At 41.7% G+C, this 16,205-nt stretch overlaps 1 protein-coding gene across 1 annotated transcript in view; it reads left to right on the top strand.

Annotated features, from left to right (window-relative positions):
- Positions 1-14,772, top strand: part of TRAT1 (T cell receptor associated transmembrane adaptor 1) — a 39,033-nt gene extending 24,261 nt beyond the window's left edge. Inside the window, exons 4-6 of the mRNA XM_088481181.1 lie at positions 2,554-2,615; positions 8,239-8,306; positions 14,479-14,772. Coding sequence (XP_088337307.1) covers positions 2,554-2,615; positions 8,239-8,306; positions 14,479-14,772 — 424 coding nt within the window. The remainder of the gene's footprint in view (positions 1-2,553; positions 2,616-8,238; positions 8,307-14,478) is intronic.
- Positions 14,773-16,205: the final 1,433 nt, after the last annotated feature.

Here is a 16,205-nt window from a genome sequence, read left to right as displayed (position 1 = left end):
AAAAATCCATTTCTCACATGTGGAATTATTTCCACCCCAATCCAGACAACAGTTGTCAAGCCATATGTAACCATTGCAAAGCAAGAGTGAGGGAGGGACCTAAACCACCTAGGAACCTCCTCCTTGTTACGTCACTTGGAGCGCATTCATCAAATATCAAAGTGTGTGTCACCAAGTTCCAAAACTCAAAACGTAACAAGTGTCACCTACCTGCTCCCTCTCTGTGGGAACCAAGAGCCTTCAATCTCCAACACCAACACCTGCATCATCATCAACATCCTCATTCGCGATCGAAAGTAATTAAAAAAAACAATTGACTATTAAACAGTCCTTTGATAGAGGAAGTAAATATAACAGCTGTCATCCAGTTTCACAGCGGATCACTGACGCCATGATGGCTGTGCTAGTATTAGATGGTGAAATAATAAAAAATGAGGATGATCTTGTGGATGAAGTGCAAGAGGACGAGGGGGAAATTTGTGTCCTATCTGACGCTAATGTGGATGTTGATGATAAGGATGTGGTTTGCGTAAATCAGCCACCAGTGGTAGCAGTTCTTGCGAATGATAAAAAGAAAGCCAGAAAAGCAACGTCTTGGGTGTGGAATTATTTTAATCTAAATTCTGACAACAGTTGTGTAGGCATCTATTCCATTTGTAAAGCCAAAGTTAGCAGAGGAAGGGACATTAACCATCTAGGCACCTCCTCCCTGTTACGTCATTTGCAGCGGGTTCATGGAATTTGTTTAACAAAATTATAATTTGTAAATTAATAACAAGCAGTCCAGTATCAGCTACCAGCAGTTTGGACCAGCACATGCAATCTCCACCACCAACACCCTCATCATCAGCCTCCTCCTTACATAATTGAAGGTAGTCCTTCCAAAAAATGTTTTGTGGGGGCCCAAACAAACCAAGGAGTTCAGCCACGAAAGTGTCAGTCCTAGTGGCTAAAGTGATTGGTTTGTTAAACTGTGCATGTCCTTTTTAATGTCCCACATAAGAGTGGGTGGGTGGGACAATTCCATCTTGCACCTCTTTCCTTTACATTTGGCACAATTTGGGGCATTGTCGACTGAAATTATTATAGTTTATTAAACTTCCATCCTGTCTGCCACTGTTGTGTGGCAATGTTTCATAGATGTCTGATATTTTTTTAAACTGCCGTGCGTTTGTGCTGCTGCTCTGTTGCTTACTTTAGCCAGCCAGCTCGCTGCAACCTTTGTCCAGTTTTGGTGAAAAATAGTGAAATCAATATTGTGAGCTGTGAGGTGGTTAAAAATGCCTAGAAATGCCTGAAAATGATTGTTATTAAGGTTAATAATACTGTAGGAACAAAAACATGCCCAAATTATGTGGTTTTAGCTGTTTATATCATTTTTGGGAAAAAATACAGATCCAAAACCAAAACCTAAAAACATAACACCAAGGAAAAAAATCAAAACCAGTTTCAAAACCAGGGGAGATCCAGATACAAAACCAAAACCAAAACACGGGGGTCGGCGCACATCTCTAGTGAAGAGGAGCAACTCAGGGACATGCAAATAGTGTAATCTGGAGAAAATAGTACAGTATACAAAACTATAATTTTAAAATAAATCAAAATACAGTACACAATATAGAAATTACCATCATTAGAGCAGCCCCCACAGTACCAAAATAGGGGATGGGGCCAAGATGAAATTCTAGCATTTTCATTAGGAAATAGACATGATGCGGGTGGGTGAAATATTCCTCTTCCAGTCCATGGATGCTACTTGAAATCTTGAACACCCCCGTGAAAAGCACATGAAAGGTGCATGAAATACATGTTCAAAACACAATGTTGAAATGTGTCTAAAATATTATGGGGCATATTTACTAAAGTGAGAACTATTAGAAGTGGAGATGTTGCCTATAGCAACCAATCAGATTCTTGCTATTATCTTCTAGAAGGTGCTAATTAAACAAGTAGAATCTGATTGGTTGCTATGGGCAACATCTCTACTTGTAAAAACTCTCACTTTAGTAAATAAACTAAATATACCCCATTTTCACTTGTTTTACCGATTTTTCAAGTACATGCAGTATGTGGGAATAATCTCTGTTAATTATACAGTAATTATGTAAAACTGGGTTCTACTTCATTACCGTTTTATATATTTCTACATAAGGTAAACCTGAGCATCCACTATACAAGTTTCTGTCAGATATCTGTCCAATATGGCTGGTTGGAATGAAAACCTGGTAATGTATGGGAGCAAATGACAGTCGATCATATGTTTTTAAACACTGAGAAAAGGACAACAAAAAATTGTTCAAATTGGTTAAATTTGTGTGTTTTAACCAATTTGTCTGAACAACCGTTTTTGGCTATTTTCCAGTGTTTGTGAGCAAATGGATGATTGTCATTTGCTCCCATACATTACCAGGTTTTCATTCCAAGCAGTCAGATTGGACAGATATCTGACAGAAAATTGTATAGTGGATGCCCAGCTTTAGTGTCAATTTCTGGAGTTCATACTGATAAAAAGTTTTTGAAAAATTACAATATAATAAACCTCTTTTTCTGCAGTTATGACCAGCAGTTTATTGAAACTAACCCAATTTATGGAAACCTGAATCAGTCAATGCTTGGTAAGTGGATATCAATTTGATCTGTTTCCTAACGGCAGTTATTAACTACTAACAATGGTTAATAAGATTCACTTCTGAGCACCACACTACTGTATATTTTTGACTTTACGGCCTAACCAATCATTTTGATAAATTAGTAGCTATACCTATCTCCTCATCGAATGGCAACTATCATATATATATATATGTTTATGCAAGTGTGTCTGCAGTAATCATTGCACATGGAGGACCTTTAAAGTACTCAATTAAAGTACTCAATAAAATCTTGTTGATCTATTTGCTGTCGGTTGTTGGGCTTGCTGTATTTTGCAGCATTCCAGGTGCAGCACTTACGGCATTAGCATAACAGTCATCAGAGAAGGCAGAATATGGAGAGATTGGGCTGTAGCAAAATAAGCGAGTGGTGGGCTCAGGTGCGACAATGTGGTTTGTACCCCCTCTACTGTAAATTAGGCCCCAAAATTGGGGCTTGGCCCCTTGGGGAAGGAAGTGTGCCAGATATTAGAGACCATGAGTGACAAATAATACAGACAATATTTGTGACCACCATATACTACAGCATTAGTGAAGTCACCGTTATATGCTACAGACAGCATGTACTGTATGTATATACATGTGTAAACACACACAAACTCATGTATATACCAGTGGCGTAACTAGGGCAGGGCCGCCGGGGCATGTGCCCTGGGCGCCATGGTACCGGCGGGGTGTGTGTGTGTGTGTGTGTGCGACCATGGTACCGGCCCGTCCTAGTTATCCAGTGTAGTGCCGACCGCAGTGAGTGTGGTCAGCACTACACATTTACACAGGACCGGCGCTAGGCTTCCCTGAGCCCAGTGTCGGTCCTGTGCTGCACAGCCGAGCCCCTTCCCTGCCCCTGATCCGCTTACCCAATAGCGCCAGGAGGAGGGTGGGAGGCAGGCTCAGGCTGTGCATTTCTACACACACATCCCCGTCAGTGCGGCAATGTGTGTGTTAACCAGCAGCCAATGAGAGTCAGACAGACTCTCATTGGCTGCAGCTGTACACACATTGTCGCTGCGCAGCGGCGATGTGTGTTAATCAGCAACCAGAAAGACTCTCATTGACTACTGCAGTGCCCACTGCAAGAGCCGGACTGGAGCTCACTCATGAGCTCCACCTTCCGGCCCCTGCTGTGGGTAATGCAGAGCGCGCCAGCCCGGGAGGACTGACGTGCGGACGGCGGCGGGAGCTGTAGCCGGAGCCGTAGCGTGGATTCAGGTAAGTGTATTTTTCTTTTATTTACTGTGTTTTATTTATGGTGTGTATTTGTGGGGGGGGGACTACTACTGGGGGCACTGCATCGGGGTGGTGGACTACTACCGGGGGGGGACCTCTACTGGGGGCACCACTGGGAGGACCTCTACTAGGGACACTAATGGGGAGGGACTACTACTGGGGGCACTACTGGGGGGGACCTCTACTGGGGACACCACTGAGGGGGACCACTACTGGGGGCAGTGCATAGGGGGGGACTACTATTGGGGGTACTAAATAAAGGAAACTGCATAGGGGGGACTACTACTGGGGGCACTATATAAAGGGCACTGCATAGAGGGGACCACTACTGGGGGCACTGCATGGGGGGAATGCTACTGGGGGCACTATATAAGGGGCTTAATACTGGAGGCACAAAGGATACTGCACTGGGGGCACTGAATAGGAAGGACCACTACAGGGGGCCTGCATAAGGGAGACCACTACTAGGGGCACTGTATAAGGGTTCCTACTGGGGGTACAGCATAGGAGGGACCACTACATGGGGCACTGCATAAAGGGGTTTACTACTGGGGACATTGTATAAGGGGCACTACTGGTGGCCTGCATAAGGGGGACCACTACTGGGGCTACTGTATAAGGGGAACTAATTTGGAGCTGCATAAGGGGGACCACTACTGGGGGTACTGTACAAAGGGCACTACTGGGGTCCTGCATAAGAGCCACCACTACTGGGGACATTGCATACTGCGGGTACTGTATAAGGGGCACTACTGGGGGCCTGCATAAGAGGGACCACTACTGGGGGCACTGCATGGGGGGACTGTGTAAGGGGCACTACTGGGGGCCTGCATAAGAGGGACCACTACTGGGGGCACTGCATAGGGGGGGACTGTATAAGGGGCACTACTGGGGTTAAGGTGCATATAGAATGGAAAGGAATGTTCAAAGTGACGAGAAAGGGGTAAATGTGTCATGTTGACACGCCCCATTTTAAGTGAAAACGCCCCTTGTGACCACGCCCTTTTTCGGCGCCTTATGCGCGCACATAAGGGGAGGAAGGGGGGCTCCATATACCCTAGTTACGCCACTGGTATATATACACACGCGTATATGTGTGTGCGCCCGGGATTTTTTCAAGTTTTATATTTTGACACCATACCTTGGTAAGGCTGGCAGCTGGCCTGGCTAGTTCTCGCTGGCTGTGGCGGTAAGGCTCCTCAGTCATCACAACAGCTGCTCCAATGCTTAGCCATCCACACACAGAAAGCTCCCGTCCCTCTTCCCTGAACTGATGACATCGGCAGGGTGGCTCCCTCACTGGAACCCCCCATATCTTTTGAGAGCCCAGATTCAAACTAGTAAGTGGCTGCAGCACATCAATGGTGTGACTATGGGGGAGATTTATCAAGCCATGGAGAGAGATAAAGTAGAGAAGTTACCCACAGCAATCAATCTGCTTCTGTCATTTATCTAGCACAGTCTATAAAATTACAGGAGCTGATTGGTTGCTTTGGGCATATCTCCACTTTATCTCTCTCCAATGGTTGACACCCCTCTACCCCCTCCGTGTCATGGTTGGTGTGGCCAAGCCTATGACCTATGTGTATAGCAAAAAGACGCGGGGGATTACCTCCTTTCAGCCCCCACAAACACCACCCCCTCCAGCCCCCCCTTCTCCTAGAAATTGGAACAAATGTTCTAGTGTCCTGCAGAAATCATAATGATTAGGAAATTATCTGAGCAACCTCTTAGTATCAATGTGTTTCCGGTCTAGCATTGTAATTTTTATGTAATAATGTGATGCTTTTTTTCACACAGACCTATCTAGTGCCATGTCTCTAAGAACTTGTGAGGTGAAAAGACCAAGTGGGTCAAGGAGACCATCTACACTACACCCATGTGACATGTCTAGCTATACTAAACTTTATAATATGAAGTGTGGCAGGGGCAGATTAAGGTCTTGAGGGACCCTGGACAACAAACATGTGGGGGCCCCTGCTAAATAAATATATATATATATATATAAATATATATACACACATACATACACACATATATATATATTATATAAAATATACAGTGCATCCGGAAAGTGTTCACAATTCACTTTCTCCACATTTTGTTATGTTACAGCCTTATTCCAAAATGTAATAAATTCATTTTTGTCCTCAAAATTCTACACACAATACAATGACAATGTGTACAAAGTGTTTTTGCGATCTTTGCAAATTTAATTAAAAAAAACAACAACTAAGAAATCACATGTACATAAGTATTCACAACCTTTGCTCAATACTTTGTTGATGCACCTTTGGCAGCAATTACAGCCTCAAGTCTTTTTGAATACGATGCCATAAGCTTGGCACACCTATCTTTGGGCAGTTTCGCTCATTCCTCTTTGCAGCACCTCTCAAGCTCCATCAGGTTGGAAGGAAAGCAACGGTGCACAGCCATTTTCAGATCTCTCCAGAGATGTTCAATTGGATTCAAGTCTGGGCTCTGGTTGGGCCACTCAAGGACATTCACAGAGTTGTTCTGAAGCCACTCCTTTGAAATCTTGGCTGTATGCTTAAGGTCGTTGTCCTGCTGAAAGATGAACAGTCGCACCAGTCTGTGGTCAAGAGCACTCTGGAGCAGGTTTTCATCCAGGATGTCTCTGTACATTGCTGCAGTCATCTTTCCCTCTATCCTGACTAGTCTCCCAGTTCCTGCCGCTGAAAAACATCCCCACAGCATAATGCTGCTACCACCATGCTTCACTGTAGGGATGGTATTGGCCTGGTGATGAGCGGTGCCTGGTTTCCTCCAAACATAACGCCTGGCATTCACGCCAAAGAGTTCAATCTTTGTCTCTCATGGTCTGAGAGTCCTTCAGATGCATTTTGGCAAACTCCAGGCGGGCTGCCATGTGCTTTTTACTAAACAGTGGCTTCCATCTGGCCACTCTACCATACAGGTCTGACTGGTGGATTGCTGCAGAGATGGTTGTCCTTCTGGAAGGTTCTCCTCTCTCCATAGAGAAATGCTGTAGCTCTGACAGAGTGACCATCGGGTTCTTGGTCACCTCCCTGACTAGGGCCCTTCTCCCCCAATCACTCAGTTTAGACGGCCGGCCAACTCTAGGAAGAGTCCTGCTGGTCCCGAACTTCTTCCATTTACGGATGATGGAGGCCACTGTGCTCATTGGGACCTTCTAAGCAGCAGATATTTTTCTGTACCCTTCCCCAGATTTGTGCCTCAAGACAATCCTGTCTCGGAGGTCTACATACAATTCCTTGGATTTCATGCTTGGTTTGTGCTCTGACATGCACTGTCAAGTGTGGGACCTTATATAGACAGGTGTATGCCTTTCAAAATTATGTCCAATCAACTGAATTTACCACAGGTGGACTCCAATTAAGCTGTAGGAACATCTCAAAGATGATCAGTGGAAATAGGATGACCTGAGCTCAATTTTGAGCTTCATGGCAAAGGCTGTGAATACTTATGTACATGTGATTTCTTATTGTTGTTTTTTTAATTCAATTTGCAAAAATCTCAAAAAACTTTTTACACATTGTCATTATGGGGTATTGTGTGTAGAATTTTGAGGACAAAAATTATTTTTTTCCATGCTGGTATAAGGTTGTAACATAACAAAATGTGGAAAAAGTGAAGCGTTTTGAATACTTTCCGGATGCATTGTATATACACACACGCTCAATGGACAAAATGGGGTTATATGCAGTGCCCACAGTGGTAGTGTCCCCTATGCAGAACCCTCAGTAGTGGTACCACTTTTGAAGTGCCCCCTATGCAATGCCCCCAGAAGTAGTGCCCCCTATAGTGAAGCCGCTGCACACAGAAAAAAAAAACAGACTTACCTAAAGCCCTGCTCCCGCTGCCTCCGGTCTGCCAGCTCCTCGGAACTATGGGAGAGACGTCATGACATCTCTCCCATAGTGCACTGCACACTGCTGGAGCCAGAAGCCGGAGATCAGGAGTGAGCTCTGGCATCTCCGGCTGGTGCTGCGGGGGAGCTGGGCGCTCCCTGGTAAGAAAATATCACTTTAACCACTGGTGGGGACCCTTTCTGTGTGGGGGCACTGGGACGACTGCCCCTGTCGCCCACCCCTTAATGCGGCCCTGAAGTGTGGTTATTTACCATGCAGCAGAAATATGCCTAATGTGATAATTATCATTAGTATAAGAGTATGCTCTTCTTAGAGTCCGGAAGAAATTCCTAAAATTCAGATGTCTCCACAAAGTAGACAAGTGTGGGTATAAGATTGTTTTGTACTAAAGAAAAATCTGCAGGTAATCCATATATAAAAGCCATCAAAAAGGGAATACAAAGTTATGTCTTCATTGCTTATAACACCTTCATTTTCCTAACCTATAGATCATACTGATGAATGTTGTTATGAACCAATGGCAACCCCACAAGGAAGGAACAGGCAGGAAACCCAGGTGCTGTTTTCTTTATCTATTATCTCAACAGATAAACTGGTATAACTATTGTCTACTCCACAGACTATTGTCTACTCCACAGGTTCTCAAACTTGGTCCTCCGGACCCCAAACAGTGCATGTTTTCAAGGTCTCCTCAAAGAATCACAAGTGACATAATTAGCTCCACCTGTGGACCTTTTAAAATGTGTCCGTGAGTAATGACTACACCTGTGCACCTGCTAGGTGACCTGGAAAACGTGATTTGTGTGGGGTCCTGAGGACCGAGTTTGAGAACCACTGGTCTACTCTATAATCTACTTGTGTCCACACTGTTGCTTAGAATACACATACTAAATATATTGTGTTATAGTAGATAGATCACATATGATTTTATTTTACTTACATCATTTTGTTTTTACTTTTTGTAAAAGGGAAACTTTCTAACTTGTGCGATTCACATTTCACTAGAATTTGTTTTGAATTTATTGCCTTTTGATATAATATTTGTAAAAGGGTATGTACAATACTGTTTTGGTACCATATTTATTATTATTGTTTATTTGCTTATACAAATAAACTATTGTTTAATTTTATAGGCAACTATGGGCCTGATTCAAAGTTTTACGCTTATGTAAATAGCAGCTGCGTATTTGGACGTGACTGCTGGGTGCATATACAGATGTATCCTCTTTCTGCAGCATCATACGCTACGGTATGCTATGAAGTCGTGGGTGCGAATGCTGTGCACGTATCCACTTGCGGAAGCACACCCTGCGCCATGCGTGGTGTGATTTGCCACGTATGCAGCAAAGATGTAGCTAATGCTGCAGGAGGCATCATAAAGGAAAAAGATGTCTCCAGACAGCATCTCAGATCCAATGCCTTCGTCCAAAGACACAGGATCGGATCAACATGGCGACCATCGGTCGCAATGTTTGTGGCATCGGCCATCTGAGTAAGCCTAAGCTTACTCAGAATGGCCACCTCCTGCCCACTTGCGAGGCCAGTAATTGGCAGATGCAGGCACTAGTCTCAGCCCTCCCAGAAATGGGGCCCAGATGGCCCCGGTTTTTGGGAACACAGGCAATGCCGCCCTCAAACAGTCGAAGCATATCAATCATGCTGCGGTTTTATGGGGGACTGCGTTCAGTTGCCGTCAGTGATTGGCACATGTGCAGTACAGATCCTGCGCATGCGTCAATCATTATTCATCGGAGTTGTACGCAAACCAACAGGAGAGACTGTTATTAAATAAGAGGATGGAGTCAAGTGTGCCACAAGGCAGGCTTGGAAGATTGAGGGAATTGTGGTGTTGTTCATAGTGAGGGACATTTGAGGAGAGATCTTGATGAAATTGTCAGGAAGTACAATGATAAGCTCTGTTTTCGTACTTGTTGCACTTTAGAATTACAATTAGGCTATCCATGTGAATTTAGCAGAAGGGGAGCACTGAAGTATGTGCTAGAGGCAAAGACTAACGGAGTCCATAAATAGTGAGGAAGTAAGCAAGTAAAGGAATGTATCACACAGGCAATTTTTGTTGAAAAAGATGATTGAAGACATCAGACAAGCCCAGGATGATGAGTATGAAAACGTCCTCCTTATACTTTGCTGTATGGAACGGAGAGAGTGAAATAGGCAATTGTAAAAAAGTAGTTTAGAGGCAAAAGGTAGGAGAGAAAGAGTGGTAATTCGAGAGGCTGGATATAGAGATGGTTACTTAAGCATTGATGAGATGAGTACATGTTTAAAGGAGGTTGGTAAAGTGCCAGTGGAGACACAGGTGTATGATATGAGCTAGAGGCAGGGATGCAGTGGAGAGGGAGTAGAGATGTTGGGAGGGAATAGAGTCAAACTGAGAGGTTGTATTAGGAGATAGAGATATTTGCAGAAACTACAACCTTGGTTTCTGGGGAGAATCAATGTATATTAGGAAGTGGAGGAAAAGGTGGGTAGGGTGTGGGGATATGGAATGAGTTGATGAGGTATATTTTCAAAGCGGCAGCTTTTGGTAGCTGAAGCTTCTCGGTGGTGTCCTCAAAATTTAAAGTGCCACTAATATTAAGTGCAAAACATGCCAGGCTTTATGAATATACCCCCATATCTTGTTGATTTGTCTTTTAAGTATTGTAGGTGGCAAATCATAGGCTGTGAGAGAACAGGGAGAAGGCTTATTAAGCATTGTCAGCCCTTAAGGCAAGTTATTACATATTATAACTTTGTTTTTTATGTTGTTGTTTATGCCCTATTCAGTATTTAATCCTTGAACTTTGGGCTAACTGCCTTTTACTTGGCTTTGTCCACACACAAACCCACTTTGGGATTTTTGATTGTAAGCTTGCGAGCAGGGCCTTCTTATCTCTATGTCTGTCTGTTATTACCCAGTTTTGTTCTGTTTCAAATTGTAAAGTGCAACTGAACAATCCATGCTATATAAGAAACTGTTAATAATAAATAATAATAATTTTGAGTGTTGTTCCTTGTTAGTGTAGTACTCTAATTATTTAAGTTTCACTACATTGCTTTTCTTCTTTATATAATACATTCTTATTAGAACCCTTCCTGGGGGCTCATCCTCAGAGGACACCACTCATACTTGTGGTTGCTATCCGTATCCACCTTCCTCCACATCACATTATTCACCAATGCCCTTTCTGGCCTGCCTCCACCCATCTCCCCTCCATTATACATGCTTCCTCAAGCCTTGTCTGTGTATCTTAGGTATCATCCTATAATCTCTAACATATAGGAAACTGAGCAACCATCCATCTATTTTTACATAGACTCTTGCTTGTGGAATACACCTTGCATACCTTTATAAATCAATGAGTGGTCATCATGCCACTTCCAAATTGGATAGAGGGTCTTTTGTTTAGGTAAGGTAGGTTACCATGACATTACATAGATCAAAATGTGATCCTAATTTGAGATAGATTTTTTTTGGAAAATGTATTACATATTTGTTTGGGATTAGCATCCAACTGCTAGGAGGTGACTTTAATTCTATATTGGCTACTGACTTAGATATATTTAGCCCTATTTTAATCCCCTCGTTCCTCTAACTTAATTTAACAAATCTTCATTAAAACTCCCTTAGAAATGTGAGGGGCTGTCTCCCCCCACTGAACTACACATGCATGTATCCTTTCTATACCAAAATTTGTATAATGCAGATATAGGTAGAGTCCAGATTGATTCAAATCAGTATAAGATTTCACTGTTCACGGATGATGTGCTGCAGTTACTTACCACACCACAAGTCTCACTTTCCAACATATTTTTTGAATACGAAAAAAGTTTTAACCAAAGTAAATCTGAAACTCTCCACCTATCAACCCATTCTCAAAACATTTGTGAGATTAATTTCAACTTACTTTGAAGGAACGCTACAGTTAAATATCTGGGGGTCTTAATTACTAAAAATTACAAATGGCTATTTCAAGATAATTACACCCCCAGATTTAACCATCTGTACTACCTTGTGCATCTCTTGGTTCGGCAGAATTAATGCTGTACAAATGGTCATTGCCTAAGTTATTGTACAGTATTTGTTTCAAACTGTTCAAGTCCATGACCCAACCTCATACAGTACCTTAGGTATTTGCATTCTCTTTGTGACAAATTCATCTGGAAATGCAAAAAACCTAGGTTTCGGTTTGTTTAGCACAATCATTGACAGCTGGGGGTTTTGCAATCCCCATTTTTTAGAGATATTATTACACCTTACAGCTTAGCCACAGTTTCTTGGCATGTCGGTCTCGGTACGAAAAGGTGATTATTTTTATTGAGGATGCCTTGATAGAGGATCAGGGTTTGAGATTTCTTCCACAGCTTCATAGGAGTTATTTACAAAGCGTCAGGTTGTAAAACCCAGCACTTCTGATAATGTTTATGCCCGATAATTAAAAGGGCAATGCTTTTACTAGCCATGTCTTGCTAGTAAAATATTGCCCTTTTAAATATTGGGTATAATAAACACAATCAGAAGCGCCAGGTTTTACAATCCAATGCTTCAGAAACAAACTCCTAAGATCAGCTCCAGCAATCTGTACTTACACCATTCACACTAGATACCTGGTATAAAAACAGTCTTCTCCTCTTACCAATTTATAGAAACACCATTATCCTTTTGGCTTGTTCTCTATATGCTCAACCCTGGTTCCATATAGGAATCAAACAATTATTACTTCATATGTTGTGTTTATTCTCGCCTAAATCCTTTCTTGGAAGTAGGGTGCTGCCAAGCAACCTATTTTTTCATTATATTCAATTACAGAGATTTAACTCTTATCATCTAAATCTGAGAAGCGATTTTGTACCTACAACACACACTTTATAACACATTTCTCTTCAAATCAGCTTGGGAACAAAACTTAGGACTCTCCAGGGACCGAGAGGGAACAGCCAAAGCAAAATTATTCCAATTTTCAGTGGTGGCCAATCACCATCGTTGTCCCTGCATTTTGCATCAGGTTGTGCACCCACAAGAGAATAGCCTTCTGACAGGCACGTGTCTAGCTACCTTCAGAATTTCCTCCTTCACTGTAAAATAGTACATCCTGACTATAATATTATGTAATTTATCCACATTATCATCTTACATCCTATGGAGTCATCCATGTTCAAATCTCGTACATGTCTTTGATTTAATAGAGCTTGAAAGTAACAAGGTGAATAGGTTTCAAAAGGGACCCTTGTCAGGAATTGCTCTTATGCAATTATTATTATGCCTTTGGCAAAGCTCTTCCTGTGCCCCTTGCAGGGAGTGAACTTGGTATAGTAAGGGAAAAAACATCTGCATGTAACTATCCACCTTTTCTGCAGGGTCGTAGTGTGTGTTTCCGACTTTCCGTATGTATCTCCTTTCTAAATTGCTGTAGAATTTCGATTAAGTATAATTTTGTGGTGGCAGCTGTAGGTGACTCCTCTTTCTGTAGAGGAGTAGAATGTGAGCTGTAGCACCATGTAGAGATCGAGGTGGCAGAATTTAAAGATTAAAAAAAAACAAGCATCTGTGCAAGCATGACACACGAGGTGGTTATAGAAGAAGGGATTGTCCAAAAGTAGGTTTATAACTCATTTAAGACTTCGTACAGTTAAATGTAAAGAAAAAGTCTTTCAAAAGTGCTTACATACATTATTACTATTATTTGATGCCTGCTTTGAAGGTTCCTATTGCTAAACTTGATACAAGTATGCATAAAATATAGAATAAACTATACTGATATAGCAAATAAATATAATGTTTACTTTGCCTATTTATATATTTAGCGCAGTTTTAGGTCAACTTTAATTTTCTTGCAGCCAGACTTAGGGCCGTATTCAATTTGGAGCTAAAAGTCAGTTTCGGCGATACTTTTTCACCGATGACGTCATTTTCAATCTCTATGTCTTTTCGCCTAGGCAGAAAGTCAATGCAATGGACCCGGCGAAAAAGTTTTGCCTATGAATAGCAGGCGGAAAATAGTGCAGATTTGGGGTTTTGGGGTGCAAGATTATGGGAACCTCCGTTCAGCCTTAAGACAGTCCCCCAAAGGTAAACTGCGTAAATTAAAAAAAAAAAAACACTTAAGAAAATGCAAAAAAACTACTTTCATTTTGGGGGTGAAAAAAAAAAAAAATTTGAGGGACAAAGTTAGAAACAAGAGAAATAGACTCCAGGGGGGTGCCCAAGTATGGCCTAGGTGTTTTTTAGATTGCAGATGCTTGTGGCAGGTGGATTTTTCACTATTTTTAAAAATTAACTTTTAAATATGCTACCCCCCATTTTCATGTACCCCAAATGTGCTGGGGACTAGTTATTTTCACCCAAAAAAACAGCTAAATGCTATTCTTCACCACTTATGCAAAGATGCTAATTACAACTTATTGAGAACATTTAAGTACTCCAAATACTTTAAGCAGGGCTATTCGGGGGTATCCATAGTGATACCCCATGTCAGTGCATCTTTTGGGGGGTGTCAGGCTGATTTCCCCAAATCTGACAGGACTTTTTGCCTGTTTAAGTTTCGCCGGATCCCGTTTTCGCGTCTTTTCAAATTGAATACGGGGATAAGCGGGGACGCGTGCGATACTTTTTGAATACGGGCGTAAAAAGGTTACACATTCAAACATTATATATGCACTTGTTTAATATATGTGAGCAAAGTTTAAATCAAATATAATTTTAACTTCTATGCAATCTTTATCAGGTGGAACCTGAAGAACCAATGTTTTATGCAGCACTGAATCTCAGTCCTAAAAGAACTGGGAAAAAACGAAAGAAGAAAACAAGGCCAATCAATAACCAAAGTTGTGCAGAAGACAAATCGGCCAGCACAAATGGGAATATTTTGTCATCTTCCAGTATATACCTGAACAGTGAGCAGCTCACAGCCGAATGCACAGCTGAGGAGGATTTGGTGCGTGATGACCCAGTCAGAGTTTACCACTTGTTAAAGAAGACAAGAAATAACAGGGATATGGAAGACGAAAACAAAGTTTGAATGGTCAAACTGAGATAGACAGAAGTACTGGAGCATTCTACATTATAGCAATATGTGGAATGCAAATTTACAATATTTGTAATGTAGTGAATTGGTGGATCCTGTGTATGGATAGACATGTCGCCTGCACATTGTCACTTACATCTAAAAAAAAAAAAAAGAATGTATTTAATCATATACTAAAAATATTATTTCATGTACTATTTATAAATCTACAATTGTACTGATTGGGCTGATTTTGTCTGAAGAATCTGAAGATAATGGAGCAACTACATTGATGTGTTTCATTGATTTGAATTGTACAAGGAGACAGTTACCATGTCTACATTCTAAGATGCAAATGAAGACTTGCTTTTATCATTTTCATTACTTTAGCATAGAGTTTATAGCTGTCGATAAGAGAGATGGGAGTCTGGGTGTCATGGTTTGGTGTGCAACCTAACCTGGCACATTCACAGATAAGGTGACTTCATCACAGTCTTCTAATATTTATATTATTACACATTAATCTATACATACTTTAATGAAGTAAAAACAGTAAGGGAAGAATTGCTTTGTTGGAGTCGTAGGTTCAATTCCAAGCAGTGCACTGTGTGGAGTGGACTTTGTATATTTTTGTGGGAGTCCTCCCATAGTCCAAACACATACTGGTATGCTTGTTATTTTGTGTGTTTGGTAGATAATTTTGACTATAAGCTCCACTGGGGTATGGACTGATGTAAATTGTTCTCTGTAAAGCTGAGCATCCACTATACAATTTTCTGTCAGATATCTGTCCAATCTGGCTGGTTGGAATGAAAACCTGGTAATGTATGGGAGCAAATGACAATCATCCATTTGCTCACAAACACTGGAAAATAGCCAAAAATGGTTGTTCAGACAAACTGGTTAAAACACACAAATTTAACCAGTTTGAACAATTTTGTTGTCCTTTTTTCAGTGTTTAAAACCATATGATCGACTGTCATTTGCTCTCTTACATTACCAGGTTTTCATTCCAACCAGCCAGATTGGACAGATTTCTGACAGAAAATTGTATAGTGGATGCCCAGCTTAAAGTAAACTGTCTAATACCCCTTTCAGACAGAAATCCAAATTACCGGGTTAAACATTTCAACCCGGTAATTTGGTGATTTACACTGAACCTTTTTCTGTCTGAAAGGGTCATCCCGGGTCTAAATTCCCGGGACTTCGACCCAGGAATTCACCAGGGTTGGAGACACGGGGATTTAGTCCCGGGTTGACCCTTTCAGACAGACGAAATACCCGTGTAAATGAGTAAATTAACGGATTGAATTTTTTGACCCGGTAATTTGCTCTTCTGTCTGAAGGGGGGTACAGACTGAGAATGGCAAAACAACCCGGTACACAAAAGTTGGGAAAAATCCGTGTTTTTTGCCATTTTCTGTCTGAAAGTGGTATGAATCAGTGGT

Source organism: Taudactylus pleione, unplaced genomic scaffold (assembly GCF_031769625.1).
Source record: "Taudactylus pleione unplaced genomic scaffold, aTauple2 ptg000265l, whole genome shotgun sequence".
Lineage (NCBI taxonomy): Eukaryota > Metazoa > Chordata > Amphibia > Anura > Myobatrachidae > Taudactylus > Taudactylus pleione.
The sequence above is the reverse complement of the archived record's forward strand: the minus strand, read 5'-3'. Positions and strand labels throughout refer to the sequence as shown.